Raw genomic sequence first — 20,824 nt, forward strand, 5'->3', positions numbered from 1 at the left:
ATTTCTGTATCAGATTTTATTTCAACTTTCTCTAATTTGTTTTTAATGCCAAATATGATAAACATGTGTCAGATATGATATTTGTAATCTGGGAAAAAAAATTTAAGGAACCCACGTTGAGTTGTATCTTATAATTAGATCGGATTTTAATGTTGGTTCCTTAGTTTTAAATTTATAGTTTTACAAGAAGTTGATCTGAGTTTAATAAATAAATGGGTCCTTTAGTGAATTTTAATTTTGATTCTTGTATTTTTTTTTGGTAGTAAAGATGTATTTTATTACTGAAGATAACCATATAACTTACAATAATTAGAATTCTTCATCAAAATTTATTTTAGGACAATTGGGTAGAGGGTGATCAATAATATAAAAATTATGAATCATATCCTTATATATATTTTTCCACTTAAACTCAAATCAAATCCTTATAAAACTATAAAGATTAAAACCAATAATCTGAAGTTGGCTAAAGAAAAAAAAACCTAATCGTTTGAAACTATAAAAAACAAAATTCGATTGAAGTATGACAAATAACAATGATATTAACTCATTTGCTTTTAATTTCGACGCATTTTACATTTTTTTAAAAAAAGAAAAATCGGGGGAGGGAGATACAAATTCAAATTTATACTTCGTTTCGACTTCCTGCTGCTCCATTCCCATGGACCAGCATAGTGCTCAAATTTCTGGTATTTTTAGGGCTGCGAAGCCGCTTCTTGCTCGCAAAAGGGCTCGCGATGACTCGTCCACCTCCAGCCACCCTCAAGATTCTCCTTATCAGTAAGTAATATGCAGTCTTGTTTTTCATATTGATGTACGAAAGATATCTTCCATTTTCTGGTCTGAATAATGAGACACGAAATTTCACATTCTCTTTAAGTTTTTCTTAATCATTTTTGGTATAAATTTTCCTGTTCGCCTGTAGCTGTCTTGTACATGAGATCATATGCATATGCCTGCTTGAGTTAATCGGCACATTTTGGTTTATTCCTTGTACATTTATTTATGTTTACAGAATCAAGAATGGAGGTAAAGTTGATGAGCCTGCTATGGTTTCCATTACCGAAAGGGTTCCTCTAGCGGAGTTGCCGGTGAATACCCAATCTGCCTTTTTAAACAAGACAAAGACTGCAATGGGCTATGGCCATAGTCTGTGTGATGCAATCGATGATAGCTTCAGTGCAAGACCAGAGGCTAGTCCCATAGTTTCTACCAAGAGCCTGCGGCTATCTGATTTTGAAACTCCAAGGAAAGAGACTGACAGTTTAAGTGCAGGAACAATGGCTGTTCCCGTTGTTTCAGCAGAAAGCATGAGTCTGTCAGATTTTGAAACTTCGAGGGCAGAATCTGAGCGTTCTAGACCATTGGAAAATTTTCCGATGACTGGTCTTCTTGATGATGATTTTGATGAATCTATCTTAGAGCAAATTGACAATATATGTCAGCAGAAATCAGCTGCAAAATCAATGGGGCAGGAGCCAGATGGTAGCTTTCAAGAGGAAGGTCGGAATGACAATGATATCAACGGTGATGTAAATGTGAGTTCAGGTACTATTTCTGGTATTGAGAGTGTAATGAGTGGTGACCTATTGAAAGATGTGGTTGATTTGGATCCTGAAGAACACACATATTCTCGGAATGGCACACAAAATGGCAACATGCCCGAGGAATATTCAAAATATTTGAAGTCTCTAAATGATCGTCAAAGAGAAGCAGCTTGCACTGATATTTCAATCCCCTTAATAATTGTTGCTGGTCCTGGAAGTGGGAAGGTCTTCACCTTTTCTGTTCTCTACACCTTGGATTTTTTTCTTTGGGCACTAGTTTTTATTATTGGAGGTGGAGTTAAATCTTTTTTTTTTTTTTGGGATGTATTTGATCAGACATCCACAATGGTTGGGCGCATTTTGGTGCTACTTAGTGAGGTGGCGCAGCTCTGACTTGTATCCCTCTTTTTCTAGTTTTCTTAACTGAAGTTCTCTTCCTTATCCATTTTTATGTTATTTATCAGCTTATCCTTACGTTTTTCATTTTCTGATAAAAAATTTGTTCAGGGAATCGGTCCATCAAATATTCTTGCAATGACATTCACGACTGCAGCAGCTTCTGAGATGAGACAACGAATTGGATCCATTGCTGGGAAGGCAATAGCAAAAGAACTTACAATCAGCACATTTCATTCATTTTCCTTGCGGCTTTGTCGTTCACATGCTGAAAAGTATGCGGCTCCTTATTTTGTTATCTCTTTAATGTTCTCTGTAGCTGCTGCTAATAAGTTATGGATTATTTGTTTCTCTCAGTTCTGTTTTATGTACTAGAGCCTTGGTTTATTTCACTAGCTACTCAAATATCCATCATGGTGCCCGTCACATGCCATAAGCTAATCTGAAGTTTAACAACAAGATTAGAGAATTGGACGTATTTCATTCAATTGGAGAGCTTAATAGGAGATTGAGCGTTGGAGAACCCTGTGGATTTTCATGTGATTGATTCTGTTGGCATTTCGCCATTTGTTCTACTGGCCTTTAATTTGTTTCCTCTTTTTTACTGGTTGACTCTCCATAAGTTCATATCCATAATCATGAGGGAGATATTTTGCTTTATTTATTAGTGTTTATGTTTTTGGGCGTTGATATGGGGAGGGGAATTGTCTCTTATTCTCCCCAAATATAATAGTAAGATCAGAGCTGCCTGAAATAATTCAGAGGCTCAGAGCACTATTCAGATCTGGGATGCTATTTCCTTCTCTACTAATTTTTGATAGTATTATTAGAACATGATGCCTGATGCACCTCTTAGATTAGGGAGCTACACCGTACTGGCCTTTGAGACCCCCGATAAGTTTACTTCTTACTGCAGGGCACCGCCCACCACTAGACAGATTTTAGGTTGGTTTACTCCAACTTCGGTTACTTAAAATTAAGCACCTATTTTATTTGAAATATGTTTTTATTTATTAATAATTTTTTAATAAAAAATCATATTTTAATCTTTTTTTTTTTTTTTTCCTTTAACGTTTTTGAATGAATTTATGAAGCTTTTTATTTTTGTTATTTATACTTGCTTAATTCATGAGATACTCATTGCTTGGGATCTTTATATGCGTAGCTTTTTCCATTTTGAGGAATTAAATATCAGAAGATCCTTTTTCTGATTTTCTTCGGTGAATAGGTTTTCAGCATTGAGACAGAAGGGACAGTTACTTTTTTTTTTTTTTTTGACCGGAAAGGGACAGTTACTTTGAACTTTAAGACCTATCACATGCTACACATTAAGAAGCAATATATTGTATTGAACAACATATAGTCCTAATATTTTGAGAAATCCACTATAATTAATGGGCGGGTTGAAGAGAGGTTTTTATGGACATATATGATACGCCTATGACTCTAGGCTAACCAACATTTCCAGCTGTAATAATTTAATTCATGTTTTGCTCATAAATTCAGAATAGTGCGGCCACTTACATTGCAGGTTAGGTCGCACATCGGATTTCTTAGTTTATGGACAAGGCCAACAGCGAAAAGCAATTATTGAAGCCATCCGGTTATTAGAAAATGGAAAAACTAAACAAAAAGATTGTTCTTTGTTGATTGGCGAAAAGTCCAGTAGTCTAACAAGTCAACAGTTCAAGGATAAGGCAAAGAAATGGCAGAAGTTTGTGACTCAGGTGTGGTGTTTTTGGCGGAGTAAATCATTTTTACCTTATATTCTTTTTGAATGATAAAGCGCTTCTTAGCCTTTGATATCCTTTAATCCTTTTGTGTTAATTATAAACACCATGACTACACTCTTCCTATGTACTAAACAAACTATATGCTGAAATCCTTGTTTGCGAAGAGTTTGACTTTTTTTTGATGAGGTTGTTTGTGGTTTGAATATGCTTAAACTGGAATAATAAGAGCTTATAAGCATAATTAGGTTCTGTAACACTCTTCCTTTTTGCATTGTTGAGTGATATTACAAATTTAGAAGTCTTTCCCACTAAGAGAAGAGTTACCATTTAATAGATATTATGGATTTCGGAAGACCATGTATGTCAAGAATATGGTTGCTCGTAAGTGCACAGGGTAGAGGGAAGATGTGCCCTCTAATGGTCAAAGTATTTTTATAGGGGGAGGTTAAGGGGTCAATTTTTAAAAGGGGTAAATCATAGTTTATTCCCTTCTTGTTTGATCTAAAATTAGTTTGCCCCTTGCAGTTTAAAGGGTCATTTGACTCTTGTTGGATTTATTCTGTGATCACTCAACCATCATGTGTCTTCATTCAAACTTAATTTAAACAGTCACTTAATGCTATTGTTTGGATCAAACTGTTCGTTTTACCATATCTGAGTAGAATATGATAAAGCTGTTCAAGGGATGATGGAATTTCATTGAAGCTTTTCTGGTACCCCAAAAAAAAAAAAAAATCTTTACTAGAAAGAAAGAGACGTGCAAAGGAAGATTAGACAACTTCCTGAAAGAGAGGACACAATGAAAGTCAAAAGATAAAATGACTGTGAAATAACAATATTGCCACTCCCTGATTCCCTATTCACTATCCATCTCAGTTAACGAAACTTCCTTAGGAGAGCCATGAATAGAACACTAAAGGGGATCAAGAAGAGATGATAACCTTACCTACAAGTCATTTATGGTTGTTGAAATTTAAAAATCCTAATATTCCTTTATACTGTGCAACATTTGGTTCTATTTTCTTATGTGATGAATTAGTATATTTGATCAAACTTATTTTGCGGGGAATTTACCAAAGACTCTTTGACTACTTTTGTAGCGATACCATATATTAGATGTGAAGTCCTTCCTTTATTGTGGATCCGTGACTCATTTGCGGGAAACTTATTTTAGTACTTATTTTAGTACTAGTCTTTGTATTAAGTTTTTAGCTCTGCATAAGAATTTATCCTTCATCTGCGTGAATGCTGGCTGGCATGCTTTCATTTTTATGTGGCTGGGGACCTGTGTCGACACAATTTTGCATTGATCAATGTCTGCATTTGTGAAATACATTTTATTTGTTGATATGGGTGTTTTATTACCGTCTTGCTACTAGTTATCAATCTAGAAACGTGGTATATACGATAATCATACAACATCGCAGGCCAAAGCTTCAGGAAGGACTTATGCAGAGTATCGTGAACTAGGCAATGAAATGGGAGTAAGCTGATAAAAGGCTGTTCCACTCACTCACCCACTCACGAATGCATATTTATCTATTTTTCATTCAAATTCTAAATCTTACTCTGGATTGAAATCAGGCTGAAATTCTCGAGAACTACAATAACATATTGAAATCTTGTAATGCCTTGGATTATCATGACTTAATTAGCTGTTCAGTGAAGCTGCTTTCTGATTTTCCTGAAGGTTAGTATTCTCTGAAATATGCCTGCAATTAAAGCTCTCTTCATTTGTTACAACTGTTGGTGCTGACCTTTTCTTTTAATTTGTAAATAAGTTTTCAAGGAGTGTCGGGATTTATGGAAAGCTATTGTCATTGATGAGTTCCAAGACACTAGTTCCATGCAATACACTCTTCTAAGAGTTCTTGCTTGCGACGGCAAAATAACTATTGTTGGCGATGATGATCAGGTGTGGATTATATTCTTTTAAAATTTCGCACATTAGAGAAGCATGCTGTTAGATATTTGTTTTACTTTTCTTACAAGCACCTGAAAAGGAGGTCCTTATTTCTGAATTCCAGTGCCTGTTTTATGTTTAAGTCTATTTTCAGTTTCAATGGAGCGGACACTTCTGGGTTTGTTTCCTTTCGTAGTGATTTTCCAAACTACAAAGAGGTTTGTCTTGTCCTTGGCCACGTTTCATGCTACACTCTTAGTTATTCATTCCGAATTTTGAGCCAACTGCATAGAAACCAAACCCTGTCATTAAATATCTTCATCCAAGTACTTGCATGACACGTCTTTATGATTCAGATTAGGCTTAACAAAAACTATCGCTCGACACGCTACATTGTTGAGGCTGCATCATTTCTGATACGAAATAATACCAAGCGATGTCAATTAAAGAATGTTCTTACTGACAACTCAAGCGGATCTAAGGTGCTCTATGTCTGTTATAATCTGTTATTGTGATTTTTCTATTTATCTAACTAAAATGATTTTGTGAATAAAATTTTTAGATTACTGTAATGGAATGTCATAACGAGGATGCCCAATGTGCATTAGCGGTCGACAAGATCTTAGAGCTTTCTTCTGCTAATTCCTCGTATGGCAATATTGCAATTCTTTATCGTAGGCAGGTGACGTTGCTTTGCTATTTTAAATATACACGCAATTACTTTTATATTTCACTAGATGTTTCCTTCTGATTTTTCTCCTGTAGATATCAGGCAAAGCCTTCCAAATTGCTTTTCGCGAAAGGAAAATACCTTTTAACACTCATGGTGTGGCTTTCTATCGTAAAAAGGTAAAATTTCTTTCAAGCTAGTTAAAAACGTATTTATATTTGCGATGTGGAACCGGTAACAAGAATATAGAAAATGGGGGTGGTATATGTAGAAAAGGGATAGACTACTAACAAGCTAATACAATCATATTACTAATCAGCTACACAGACCTGACTTTAAGAGTCCCCGAGATAATTTTTAAGATAATATGTTAACCTTGACAAAAGATTATAATCCTAAAAAAATAATTAAACCTATAAAATTTTGACAAAACAAAATAAAATAAAATATACTTTAAATAAAACATAGTACACTAAAATATTTCATTCTAATCCTAATTTATTCTTGATTGAAATACACTTAAATTTATTTAAAATATTATTTTTTTAATACTTATTTACGAATTATGAGTATCTTTATTTATTTATGCTCACTTTTTTAAAAGTAAGAATTGTTATTTGTGAAATAAGAAAATCTTTTTAAAAAATAATTTTAGTTGAAAATGTTCTTAATTTTATTTCCAACATATATAATTAGATAATTAAATGAAATTTCAAAGTATTCATTTAAATTTAATAATAAATTTAGATTGAACTTTTATTGTGATTGTTTCTAATTCTAAAAATGTTTTGAACTCATATTTTAATTCACTTATTAGAAATATATTAAGACAATGAAATAATTTAAATAATTGAATGATATCTTTGAGAATCAAGCTAGACATGTTTCTCTGTGCAATGCATGGTGTATGAGGTGAGTTGTATTGTGCATTCTTTACGAATAGTGCATTTTGCAATACAATTTATATTATATAGCTATTGTTGATACATTGATGACTGGTTAGTTTTTGAATTGAAAAAAAAAAATTCCTCTAAGAACAGCGTTAGAGTTGTTCAATACGGTATGGTTCGGATCAAATGGAAGTCAAACTTCTTTGTTCTGTTTTTATACTTTGGAGTATGAGCCACTAAAAGGATGAGTCACGCAAATCTTTTTCCAGCCACTCTCTCTGTAAAACTAATAATGCTCCACTCTTGAAACTTTATTATACCAACTTTAGCTGTCTAACTCTCTTCATTTTATATAATTGATCTATTTTTTTTAAAAAGATAATTCATAGAGGAAATGATGTGGCTTCAAATTATCGTTCAGATTTGGATATATCCCGTATCTATTTTGTGGTCCGTTAGAATGGATGCAAATACACATTGCTTATGTTTAAATTTGGCTTGGGTGTTTTGACCAAAAAACAAAAAATGTATAGGGGTGCATGCTTATGGGTAAATAGGAAGCTGAATCATGTATGTATTCCTTGGTTTTGAATTGCTTGTTTTGCCTGTTGTATTGTCTTTCATTTATTATAAGAATTATACTGTATGAGCCTTTCTATTCTGGCTTTCCATAGCTATCTATTTTCACATTCTCTCCCTAGCTTCTCCCCTCTTCTCAACACCATGCATGTTGAATGTTGTTTAGTCCATCTTGTAACAGGTTGTCAAAACTATCATTGCCATGCTTCGCACCGCATTACCTGGTTGTGATGATGATCCATATCTTCGTGTCTTCAAGGCTTTATTGCCTTTTGAGAAAGACCAAAAAAAGAGGGTACATGATTTATGAAGATAGTTATTTCAAATCTGCGCAAGGAAGTATTTGTTCGCAGATATTGTTTGTATAATTGTGCTCTATAAGTGTTTTGTTTTCTTGCAGGTAATTGAGCATGTCAAGAAAATTTCAACTATTCGGAAATGTAGTTTCTTATCTGCTGCTCGCGACATCTTTAATGCCAAGATTTCTGGTACCTTCAAGAGGTTTGGTTGAAATATATTTGCCGATGCATTATTTCTGGTAGTGCTCTCTTTGGTCCCTTATATGGCGTCTTCCAAAAATAAAAGGTGGTCCAAATAATAAGGGGTTTAGTCACAAAATTAAAAGATATTCCATATTTACCCTTGTAATCATGAGGTTGCACAGATTACAAAGATGAATGATATTTGTATCCCTTTAATTAATAAGGCTGTAATTGGAATATTGGGATGTTTTTTTAACAAATAAAGCAATCTAACAACTTTTCTTGATCCATGTGCAAGATGTCTATAGCACTTCATTTATCAAGGAATGGAGGGAGCATTTGATAAAACTCAATGCTCTGTTCTTTGGCTATGTAATAACATGTATCCCATACTTTGAAATGGTTAAAGGCATATTGAGATAAATTAGTGTGAAACCTTAGAGAGAGAAATTGGAGAATATGTTGGGTTGTGTGCCCATTCATAGATGTCTTATGACAGTACTAGAGGGTACAATAATATTACGATAAGTATAGACACTATTCAACACTATAGACATTGTAGTAGTACTATAATATTCTAATACTTGTGTTGTAAATACTACAGAATGGATTACACTATTCAACAACAGCATCACCAAGGCCATTAGGAGGTTGAGAATGAGGATGCTTGTGGTATGCGTAGATGATGGGAGGTTGTTTGGTGATCGGAGTGTCTAGATAAGGGGTAGGAAGAACATTAGAGTTTATAGTGACTTGCCTCTTCTTTTCTCACTTCTGCAAATGCCTCAGGAGTAGATGGTAGTGGTTTTCAATTCAATATTATTCCTTAGCACTTTGTTTGGTTCAACAAGGGGAAGGGAGGGGACTTTAGTGGAACGAAGAGGAGGGTGGGAAGGAGAGAGATTTTTAGGGCAACTTGGAAATTTAATATTATTATCGGGCAATAATATTTAAGAAGGCTTCATTTAAGAGTTTCCCCTCCAAAACCCCCCACTTTTTCAGGGAACGGGAAGAAGAGAGGGGAGAAAAGTTGATCCCCTCTCTTCTATTAGAAATTGTTTAACTAAACAAGAGGAGGGGAGTTGCAATCCTTCCCTACTCCCCTTTCCTCACCTCCCCACCCCTCCTCTCCTCTCCTCTACCCGATTGAAAACCCTGTATCAACAAGCTGTAAGGATTTCAAGAGGATAGAAACTTGAAACAAATTCACTCCCCCCCCCCCCCCGGGGGGGCTTTTTTCTCCCCAGGCTTTTGGTTCGAGTAAAACAGCATCGCCAGTGCATTCCATTCTTATTCGAAATTTAAATCAAGCTCCTGGCATAATGCCTACATTTCCATATAGTAGTGTGGCATGCTTCAACGTGCCAGCGTCAATTGTCACAAGTTGGTTTTAATATCAAAAGTTTATGACATGTCCTCTCTATTAGAGTATGCCATACAGAGCTTCCTATATTTCTCTAGCATTCTGAGGAAACATGGAGGACTTTCAGATTATGGGTACCATTATATTAACAAGCCATAATGATATTATAGAGTTCTTTGTATGCTAATGTAATATAGCCACTATATCAGATCCATCAGGTTCTTTTATCTCTCCAGTCAACTACTCTTTGAAGTTTTGGTGGTTCATCTTCTTAGTATCAAGCATGATATTGTTCGATGCTTCAAGGCCAGAGCTTTACAATTATGATCCATCAAGGACAATGGACATCGATTTGATGATTTCTAGAATTTGTTTGACAATTTCTGGCTCTCTTGCCCTACATTTACTCTCTTCCTCATGTTCAATGAGTCTGCTCTTAATTTGGAGCTTGGATCTGATACAAAGAGGGCCCACAAATTGATTTGTTTGATCAATTTATGCACAAGCCTAGAGTACACAAGCCTAGAGACAATCAAGCATTAAAAACAGGAAGGAAAATATTTGCTAGTTAACTCCTAGTCAAGTCATTTCTAGGAATTATTACAAGATTGAATATAACGCCTCTGCCTTTTATCATTTCTCATATGTCATAGCTGTTGTTGATCATAGGAGTCAGCTTGCGCATGGTAGGAAGGTACTCATGACACTAGAGATGATGTCAAAGCTCGTTCACCAGGTAAATGCCTTGTGTAAGCTTAGATAGCTGACTTCTATTTCTAAAATGCTTGTTACTCTAGTCTTCATTAATTTGAATATGCGTCCTGGTTAATAACTTTTATAGCATGCGTTATGCATGAACTCAAACACTGTTCACCATGCAAATGCTTGGTGATAGCTCTAGTTGATAACCTGTATTTCTAACATGCAAAGATTAGAAAACTTAGTTGCATTTTTCCTTCCCCCAACCACACCACACCCCCCCCCCCCAAAATTTTTTTTTTTTTTGACAAAGAAGATATCTCAGAATAGTTCTCACTTTTCTCTGGTATATCTTCATCTGTCAAGAAAATAAAATCTTGCAAATGTTAGGAGAACATATTTGTTATCAATGTATGGTATGCTTTTTCCCTGAGATGTTATAGCACGTCATTAAGTTTTTTTTTTTTAATGAAAATTAAGCTATTTTCATGTGTACCTTTTGCAACAGGCAAGTTCAATTTCAGCTGTTATATCATCAGTGGCAAGCATGATACCTGAGGTTTGTCTAAACTTGGAAATTTTCTCTTTTAGGTTTTGTATCCTGTAATGATTTGTTTGTCATATTTATAATGGGTGTAACCTACTTATGTAAGGTGGCTCTTACCCATGTTTTGACTTAGTTTTTTGACACTTAAAGTAATGTAACTATCTTTTTTAAATATTAAATTTTATATTTTAAAAAAAATTACTACTTTCTACTCAAATAGTGTTTTGTTTCAATAAAAATGTGTGGTATGTTAAGTTTGAAGATTGCTAGTGAATAAAAACTGGTTTTGGATAAATAAACATTTTTGAGACGGTATATATCATGAGTAGATTTACATCTTATACTAATGTGGATTTTTCTAAAATGATATGGAGCCACTAGGCGACTTGCCCTAGGAACCCAAAAAATACACTCAGAGGTCACACCCACGAATTCCAAATCAAGCAAAGTCTTTGATAAGAGAATTAGGGATGTAAGGAAATTTGGTCTTAGATCCCTAATTATAAGGATGAAACCACAAGAGGAAATCAATCTCTTGAAAAAACCCTAATTCTATTCAACCAAGAATACAATCACACAAGCACTCAACTTGCTCAGAAAATTCAACTTCATTAATCCCTCAAAATAACCTAACACTATGTGCCTTTAAATAGGCAAAGAAGAATTGTAACCGAAGCAAGACTCTTTAAAAACGCTAATTTACCTCCTTGAGCCCACAAGGTTCACTTAACTGATGGTCAACTTACAAAACGAAAGCTCATCTTAAAATAAAAAAAAAAAAACAAAGACTCAAATTGATATCTAAACAATAGCTTAATTTAAAAAAAGATAAATTAATTATAAAAGATCCTTGAAATCTTCCTAATAATCCACTAAATCCTAAAACACTCTTTTAAATTATTATAACATTAATTGAAAATAAAAGGAATTAATTAGGAGCCCTCTTGAATAGGATCTTTTGCATTTCTTCCTCCATGTGCACCATTGGGAAGTTGAATGTCACCTAGGATGCCACTCAACATGCCACTTGCTCTTTGTGATCCTCTTAGAAGTTGAATGCCACATAAGATGTCACTTGGCATGCCACCTACTCTTTTTGGGCTCATTCCTGGCGGGGCTTCTCGCAATTAGCCAGTGTCATGTAAAGTGATAGAATTGCCTCTAGGGTTTATCTCATAAAACAAAACATTTTTGGACAAAACTAATAAATACCCAGCAGTAGATTCTCCCATGAATGAATACTTTATGTGAACTCTAGATTGTCAATTATATTTTAGAAAAAGGCTTTGTTAATGAAGAATTTCGCATTCCATATTGGAAATTAGGGTTATAGAGTATTGAGTTGAATATATAAACCAGTAGAGAGACAGTATAGATCACGATATCAGTCTGATTAAATATCTTACAAAATCTCCCTGAATTAAATAAAGATAACATATCATAATAATCCCACATAATTGGGATTAACAAAGGGGAAAATCGGCCAAAAACCTTGTTTTTATTGGCTATGAAGACTTGAATTCTAGTACCAGTACTTTCTGTATATGAAATCCTCCAAAGTATTAAGTACTTTTTGCGTATAAAAACATATCAGGTCCTTTTGACCACTAAAATTTTCAAACAGGGACTTTTCACTTATTTTCCGTTAACAAAAAACAAAAACAGAAACAAAGGAAGGAAAGATAAAATATTCAACAGGCCCATTAAACAAGCCCTTCATGTCAATGATTTCCATCACTCCCACTCAAGATGGAGAATAGGTGTCAATCTTTCCTAGCTTGCTCCATAATGAATACATGCCCTTCTTTCTTCCTTTTGGTCTAATAGAAGCTTCTTTCTTAATATTCCAATTTGATTTTCTGATTCTTCAATAGCTATTCATCTACTTATTAATGTTGAAATCTTTGAATTTTAGAAATACCTTCTTGACCAACGGGCAGTGGTTGATGTTGATGGAGGGACATATTTGAATGAAGACTATGATGTCAGATCTGTAAGTATTTATTCATGGTGCTCATTCAATAGACTGGAAGAGTTCAAAGTCAAACCAAACTGAACTGAAAATACGCATTGAAAGTAGAACCATTATGAGCACGCATGAAGTGTAGAATGAACAATAATAGTAATTTATGGTATTTTAGAAAGCGAATTTTTCAATACCAGTAAATTATATGGTTCGATGAGCTTGTATTGTGAGTGACAGAAACCATTCTTTTCTTATTCAATAGTTAGAGGGAAATAGAGATTAGACAAATAATAGAGAATTCAGGGTTTAGTCAGCTAACCTGATAATCAAGCAAAATGAGGAAAAAATATCTCATCTGCTTCTAATCTTATCGAATAAGAAAGAAAGATAAAATTAGGTCAAAAGTATGATGAATAAGCTGGAGTTTAATCCTGCATTACACCTATATCTCACTTACATTCTGGAGGGAAGATGGTCTTTTGAAAATAAAAGTAAATTTATCAACCCTTTGAAATTTAATGTCGAATCCTTTTTTATGTTTTTCTTGTTTGTTCATGGCATTATTTACTTCTTTATTCAGGTTCTTCAATACCTGTTGGATGATGTCTCCGAGTTTTTGTCTACTAAACTTGTCGAGGTGAAAAGGGATGAGGAAGTAATGTTAGAAAAAGGCTGCACTAATGTGCTAAGAAAATTCATTGACTATTTATCTCAGCGAGAGAAGGAAAATTTCTGTGCTAGGAGGAAGGACAATAAAAATTCTGTGACATTGACTACCATTCATCAGGTACTTCAGTCTCACTTCGTACATATTGAAGGGAATTTTGCCAAATTCTTAATAGTGTTACGTGTTTTGCTATGTAGGCAAAAGGGTTGGAGTGGGATGTCGTCTTCATAATTAAGGTATGTTAAACTTTTTGTATGATATTGGTCTGTGACAAGCTAAAAAATGAAGTGGATAAAACTTTCTTTACGTCTTCAGATTTGCTTCGTGATTTCTTTTGTTTTCAAAGAATAATTCAAATTCCATATGCATTTATGTCATCTTAAAGTAATTATATGATTGACATATATGTCAGGCTGACAACGTAATTGCACATTGGAAGTCAGAACCGACTATTGGTTGAAAAACATATCAAATATCACTTCATCTGGCTTTTTATAAGTATCTAATTCAACATGTTGGTCATAGGCTAAAAATGAAGTGGATAAAAATTTCCTTACAATTTCAGACGTGTTTAATGATTTCTTATATTTTCAAAAGAAAATTCAATCTCTTATGCACTCATTTATGCGTGTGAAGTAGTATATTATTTTGTAGTTTATTGTAAACAGACTTTGATTTCCTTTGGTTTTTGCAGATTTTTTTATAGTTCTGGGGGCATTATTGTAAATTGCCTAAGAAGTCCCTGTCCCTAACTTCAATCATTCTTTTATCATTTAAATTCGTTTTTCACAATATGATCTTGAAGTAATTATATGATTGACTTTTATGTCTGTTTGCACATTGGAAGTCACTGAATTAGAACTGAGTACTGTTGAAACTTACCAAATATCATATGTTTAGTTTTTTCCAAGCATCCAATTGAACATGTCAGTCATAAAGTGCGTCTAGCTCTGCAATTCATTTTGATGTGATCTCCTAGTCCAGGGATCATAATTCTGTTCTGTTGTTGTGTGTTATGAAAATTATACATATGAATTGATATGCTTTCTTGCCTAAGCTAATTAGTGTTTTCTGCTGGTATAGGCAAATGAATCTGAGATTCCTCTATTACATGATTTCAACGGTAATGTAAAGGAAACAGGAACCTTAGTTGAGGTATACCATGATTCTTGGTAGAGTTGCTGAAGTTATTTATATGTCCTCAACTTTATTGTTTCAGATTGATTATCTAAATCGATTCTCATACGATTTTCAGGAGGAAAGACGTTTGTTTTACGTTGCTATGACTCGTGCTCGTCAGAAGCTTTTTATTCTATATGTAACATTGGATTCAAATTGGCAGGTTTGTATTGCTTAAGATAAAGTTCACTGTAAATTTCTCACATTGGATCTTACCAATTTTGTACATCTCCAGATTCTTCAACCTTCACGGTTTGTAAAAGAAATTCCTCATCATCTTCTAGAGGTCCAGGTATTTCGTCTGCCTTCCCCTTTTCTACTAAACATTTTGACTGAGGCCTATTAATTTTATTGCCGGTGTTCAAATGGTCTAATAGCGTGATGATTAAGTTAAAATAAGTGTACTCCTCGCTAGTATTTCAAACCTACACCGGTCGTACTTCCCTTCTGCTTTATCTTGGTTAGGTTTGAGAGAAGCTTGAGGTTTCAATTGTTTCTGTTTTCAAGGTGGTAGCTGGGACTACCCATCTGAGCGAGCTCTGAATCCGTATTTCTCCATTGAATTTTTTCCCCCCTTTTTCTTCCTTTTGATTTTTTGGGTGGGGGCCAATTCTTTGGCATAGCTGTGCGAACTTTTTTATTTGAACCGCTTTTCCTGTGATTAAGATATAATCCAGTGAAGGAATGTTAACTGGTGAGCCCTTCAAAAGACGTTTGTTTCTGGAGTTCCCGGTCAAAACTGTTTCAAATGAAACAATTTACATTACAACAGAACAGAAAAAAAATGGTAGGACTGGAATTTTCTGTTTGGGTGAAATGATAATTTAACCCGTTGAAAATCCACCAATTTCCAACTGCCTCTGATCTTCAATTTTCTTCACACCAATCATCTGCCCGAACAAGTAAACATTTATATGACAGGTTTTTGTCAATATATTTATCACTTGTTCTGCTGATGGAACAAGGTTCACTTCTAATAACAGATAAGAATAGAATCTGAACCATGACTGTTTTGAATGGAGGGCAAAGAAATAAAGGTAGAGCCATTAACGTGTAGGCCTAGAAAACAGGGATATGGGGAATGTATGAAAACAGATGAAATAAAATCAAATTCTATTTCCAATAATTATATGCATATAATTTCTCCATTAATACTCCGTCTGGCACTTCTTCATGAATAAAGTGTTAATCTAATTCAACATGCCTGGTTTTTGTGTTTAAAAGTGGGTTTGCTGCAAGTTCTAAAGTACACAAATTGTTACACACCTGATGCTCCATGTCCCTATCACAGAAGTTGCTTGGAATAAGTGTGATTGTATTTCTGATATTTTGTTACTTTCTGTGTGAATATCTGATTATACTTACACCCTGCCAAATTATTGCTAATTTGAATACAGTTTAGAGCTTGAGCTCCATCAGTATATCATCATAGGCAAATAATATACACAATGATTACTCTATATGAAACTCCACTGGGGTTCAAATGTGATTTTATTACAACTGATGATTGTAATAGTTCTGTTTTGAAAATGCTCTTCTTTTATTCCTCTCAATAGGAGTTTTATCTTTTCTCTAGTAATTATTTAATATCTGCTAATGTTATTTAGATATTCAATTATTTATGACTGTGCAATCAGTGAATAGTATGTGCTTACGTAGGGTGAAATCAGTGCACAAGAGTTACACCTTAAGCGAGAAGTTCTCCCAAAGGAAACTGTCCAGTCTAATGATCTGTTGGTCAATAAGCAACAATCGGAAGCAGACGTGATGCCTATCCCTGGTTGTTTGCTAAACAACGGTGATAGTGAGTGTTCCATGGAGCTTGCAGAGATTGCATGGGCAAATAATGGAAGTAATTTGTTAAGAAGGTCCCCCTCCAATCTGGGATAATTATAGTACATTGTTATTTATCATGCTCTTAGCAGTGTTTGGTTTTGAAAAGTTCCTTCCTAATATTAATCTCTTTCAGATTTCATGTGGAGGACAGATCTTTAATTTCTCAATTATTCCATCAGTGGGCCAGAAAGAAAGCATTTCATGATCCTAAGAGGTTGCTTGGCAAGGTACTATTGCCACAAAATGTAATGTGTATATGTTGTGGCATTAGCTTGGTCAATTTCAGCATATTCAAACTTAGAAGTACCACATTTGGAGTCTCCCAATCAGACCAACTTTGGTTCTATTCCAATGACTGCAGAAAATCCGCCTGCGGCCGAATGAGTGCTGTCTTATAGCAATTACCTTAATCACTGCGTGCTTTATTGTTTATTAGAGGCAGTGTGAAGAAATACTATTATTGTTTATAATAATAATATGTAATAATCAAGACAATTATAAATTTAAATCATAGATTAATATAAACTTTAAAACATTAAGGAATTCTACTCGTTGAAGATTATACAAGGTTAAGTTTATTAATAAAACAAGCAGGCATACAGGATGCCCTATCATCTATCTGGTAACTGAATCAAGTTCTCTATTTTTTGTTTTTCCATGCAGGTTGGCTTTATAATTGATGAACGCCTAAGAGATAAGAGGAACAAAAACAAGGTCCATCGATGTGTGCCTCTTTCCGGATCAATCTTTCTGAGGGATTTAGAGTCACTGTTGTTTTTATTATTTTTTTCGGTGAACGAACTTTGAAGTTACTTAGCACTGCATTCATGCGTTCTTTCACATTCACTTGAAATGTTACGTATTTTATATTCAGGTTACGGTTTTTATTTCCATTATTTGATCTCATTAATCTTAATTGGTGGCAGGAGTCATGAATTATGCTTATTAAACTTCCATGATCTGCTTTTGAAAATCCTCCATATAAACTAGTTTACTTTTTTGTCTGTCTGTAGTGATTGACACTGAGAGATGGCTACATGATCAAATCTAGATTACCCACATAATTTGAAGTGCCCAAAGTGTTTAACATATATGGCGGTCAAATATAAGCCTTATTTTTTGTGTTTGTGGTTCATATGTCCTTTGGCCACATAAGGGTTGAAGTGCTCATTCCTTTTACTGAGAACAGTCCTGAAACAAGACGAACGATTTTTCTTTTTCCTCCCTCTAACCAGTCTCATCAGTCTCATCCTTTTCGACTCTTTTATCTATTATTTATGATTGTTGTTTGTTCATTTTATGCATTGAGTGAAACATCCTGAGATGATTCATTTTGCAGAATGTCTTGAATTTTACACTTTCATCACCTTGATTTCTAGCTGCAATTTCAGGATTTGTTGCGTTCACTCAAGTCTTGCCTTAGCTGTGATGAAGCATTTCAGTATGCTCAATATGTAAGTTACCTTAGATGTTTGCTGCAAAAGTGCAATAAAATCTGTGAGTTTCCGCTTCAAAAGAATGGGATCTTCGGTCATATTTAATTTTGTGAGGCTGAAATTTAATTGTAGGTTTTGAGGTGGGAGCAGATTCCTGCTGATAAACGTGCTCTACTTACGAGAGAAAAACAGGTTTGGGTTACTTGACCGTTTAATTAGTTGGATTTTGATGAGATCTTTGATGAACTGTAAGAAAACCACATTTCATCGATGCTAAACAATAATTTACCAAAAGAAAAATCTGGTAATATGGGTCATTTGAATTGTTAAAACCCTTTCTTTAGATGTTGAATATGATAAACTTCTTATAGGCCCATTAGTGTTAATTTGTCAAAACCAAATGTGACTATTTCATTCAATTTCAGGAGCACTTCATGAAATCAAGGATTGACAGTGCAATGGGTTCAGCAACGCCAACTCATAAGCAGGTAAGCAAATGTAGGCTATAACGTCATTAATTTGATTTTCCTATTGGATTAGGTAAAAGATTAGTTCAAGTAAGCTATGGCTTAAGCAGAATCACAGAAGTCACGCAATTTTTTTGAACATATCAAATAATCCCTCCAATTCAAAATATAAGCATCGAATCTCTAAAAGGGCTTGGTTTTTTTCTTTTATTTTTTAAAGTATCACTTTGGATCTATCTTATCATTTAACATTTTTACCCCTAATTAATCGTATGTCTCTTTTATCTCTTTTTAACATTTATTCTCTCTCATTTCCTTTTGCACTTATTCGCTCTCCCATTTACCTTCTCCATAAGTAAAAGTGTTTTAGGAAAATAAGTTATATTGTTTTGCATATTTATTGTATTTAACCAATTTTAAGTAACATTTTGAATTCTGTGAATTAGTTATTTAATATTTATATTTGAATCAGAGGGTTGCATTACCTGCTAAGTGTTCATTCAAGTACAATGCTGATATGCTGTTAGAAAAAAGTCCAACTTTATGGTTAATAATATGGTTCCTTGTTTTAGGATTCAAAATGTTTTGTCCATTTTCTTGCAATAGTTGTTTAAATACATTAAGATGCCTCCATGAGTTCTGACTTAACGAGCATGGAGCTCAAAATTGAAGACTTCACGATCAAATCCTATTGATGTATTACCGTTGATTTCGTATATTTACATATATATATTTCCATCATATATTTATCTATATATATTTCCAATTGGATGGAGGGATGGGTTTGTAGTTCCATGCCTTTCTATTCATTTTGAACCTGTCTTTATGTTTCAAATGCCTTGCTGCAGATTTCTTATTTGAAGAAACTGGGATGCACTACGACTCCTACATCGCGCCTCCATGCATCGCATCTTATCGAGCAATACAAATCATTGTAAGAAAAAGCTTTTAGTTTAAATGCGGTTAGTTCTATTGTATAATATTCTTTCAACGGAGGATGTAATTATCTTGTTTAATGACACAATTTATATGAGCCTTTTGGGTTTTAATTATCTTCAATTTCTGATGTTTTTACTCTTTTTTTTTTTTTTCCTTTTTATCTCATGTCTTTGTATTCTTAGAAGTGTATTTTCAGTCTTAGACTTTGTTTGATATGAGGAGAATAGAAGTAAGGAGAGGGGAGGGAAAATTTTAATTACCTCCGTTTAAAAAATTAGAAAAATGGGATTAAAAATTTTAAATTAATTTTGCCTACTTTTTTATATTACATTTCTTTATTAAAATTTTATAATTCTACTTCAATTTTCAAAATTAAGTTCATTAAAAAAAATTTCCCCTTCAATCCCCTCTAATTCTCGTATACCAAATATGGGGTTAATGTTAACACATTAACAAAAAATACTAAATGAGTTTAAATGCTAAAAAAGCATGCTTAGGATTTTGTTGATGTTAAAAACCAAATGACATCTTCATTAGCTTTTATTTTAAATGGTTTTCTATTTACACAATTTAAATTACAGATAAATATTTCAATATCTAATCACAAAATTATCCTTTAAATTTGCTGAATCAACATTTTTTGTTAGTTAGACTAATGTTAACTAAAAATTCACTTTACAAACTCAAAAAAATTAAATTAAACTTGGTGAAAATTTAGTAGCATAAAATTATTAATATTATCATGGTGTAATAAATTTTAATAATTTTTTTTGCTAAAACAAAGAATTAATTAAATTTAGTGGTCATGGATATTTTCGTATTTTTGTGACGTTAGCGTGAAGCTCCCATCATAAAAAGTAAGTCATTAGACAAGTTTACTGATCGCATCATTTTTGCTTGAATTTTGTAAGTTTATAGATATTTTTTTTTAAAACTTCATAAAGCTTATAACGCTAGGCACACTTTAAGTAAAAGTTTACAAATATTTTTACACATTAACAATTTTATTCTTAAAATCTTGTAATACCCAGTTAAATAACCAATCACATTTGAAGCAATGAATTCATGATTTTAGATATGCATTAGAACGTGGAATGCAATGATAGAGCATCAAAGAATGTGAAACAGTGAAGTTATACGGCCAATGGTAACAGAATGTTAACTTGTATTGTCCCATGCACGCGGGATTTATTTTTGTTTAAGAAAATTCAATAAAAAGACACGCTATGGTCTTTTTAATTAATGTCTAAGCGAAGGTTTTCATTAATTCAATTGTTGCACAAGTTTGAGCTTCTTGAAATAATCCTTTAGAAAGTCGGATTGAATCAATATTGAAAAAATGGTCAATCAGTTTGAGACTTTGATTCTTCCATGCCAAAACTATTATTTATACATTACAAGATACTTTTTATTTTTTAAATGTAAAACCTATTTTATAGTACTACCTCTGTCCTTAATATAAGATGTTTGATTTTTATTTTGGTTCTAAATATAAGATTCCAATCCATTTTGTCTCTTATATTTA

The 20,824-nt window shown here is 33.5% G+C and overlaps 1 protein-coding gene across 1 annotated transcript; it reads left to right on the forward strand.

Moving 5' to 3' along the window:
• The first annotated feature begins 722 nt into the window (after nucleotides 1–722).
• LOC114754797 (ATP-dependent DNA helicase SRS2-like protein At4g25120) lies at nucleotides 723–19,479 on the forward strand. The gene is made up of 29 exons (XM_028943625.1): nucleotides 723–780; nucleotides 1,016–1,772; nucleotides 1,884–1,925; nucleotides 2,055–2,218; nucleotides 3,475–3,670; nucleotides 5,104–5,160; nucleotides 5,261–5,366; nucleotides 5,458–5,591; nucleotides 5,723–5,797; nucleotides 5,936–6,061; nucleotides 6,142–6,261; nucleotides 6,345–6,428; nucleotides 7,900–8,013; nucleotides 8,119–8,219; nucleotides 10,233–10,299; nucleotides 10,771–10,821; nucleotides 12,725–12,802; nucleotides 13,356–13,562; nucleotides 13,640–13,678; nucleotides 14,526–14,597; nucleotides 14,698–14,784; nucleotides 14,857–14,913; nucleotides 16,281–16,489; nucleotides 16,591–16,684; nucleotides 17,121–17,171; nucleotides 17,849–17,911; nucleotides 18,026–18,085; nucleotides 18,319–18,381; nucleotides 19,209–19,479. Exons 2-29 carry the CDS (start codon nucleotides 1,050–1,052, stop codon nucleotides 19,296–19,298), a joined length of 3,330 nt encoding a protein of 1,109 aa, XP_028799458.1. The 5' UTR covers nucleotides 723–780; nucleotides 1,016–1,049; the 3' UTR covers nucleotides 19,299–19,479.
• Nucleotides 19,480–20,824: the final 1,345 nt, after the last annotated feature.

Source organism: Neltuma alba, unplaced genomic scaffold (assembly GCF_004799145.2).
Source record: "Neltuma alba isolate B1F8T4 unplaced genomic scaffold, ASM479914v2 tig00010189_pilon, whole genome shotgun sequence".
NCBI lineage: Eukaryota > Viridiplantae > Streptophyta > Magnoliopsida > Fabales > Fabaceae > Neltuma > Neltuma alba.

What these genes read in the sequence shown, in the direction of transcription:
- LOC114754797 (XM_028943625.1), top strand. Translation starts at nt 1,050, where the DNA reads ATGGTTTCCATTACCGAAAGGGTTCCTCTAGCGGAGTTGCCGGTGAAT. An exon ending in TTTTGGTGCTACTTAGTGAG is followed by an intron (nt 1,926 to 2,054) that starts GTGGCGCAGCTC and finishes AAATTTGTTCAG; the next exon opens with GGAATCGGTCCATCAAATAT. An exon ending in AACTAGGCAATGAAATGGGA is followed by an intron (nt 5,161 to 5,260) that starts GTAAGCTGATAA and finishes GATTGAAATCAG; the next exon opens with GCTGAAATTCTCGAGAACTA.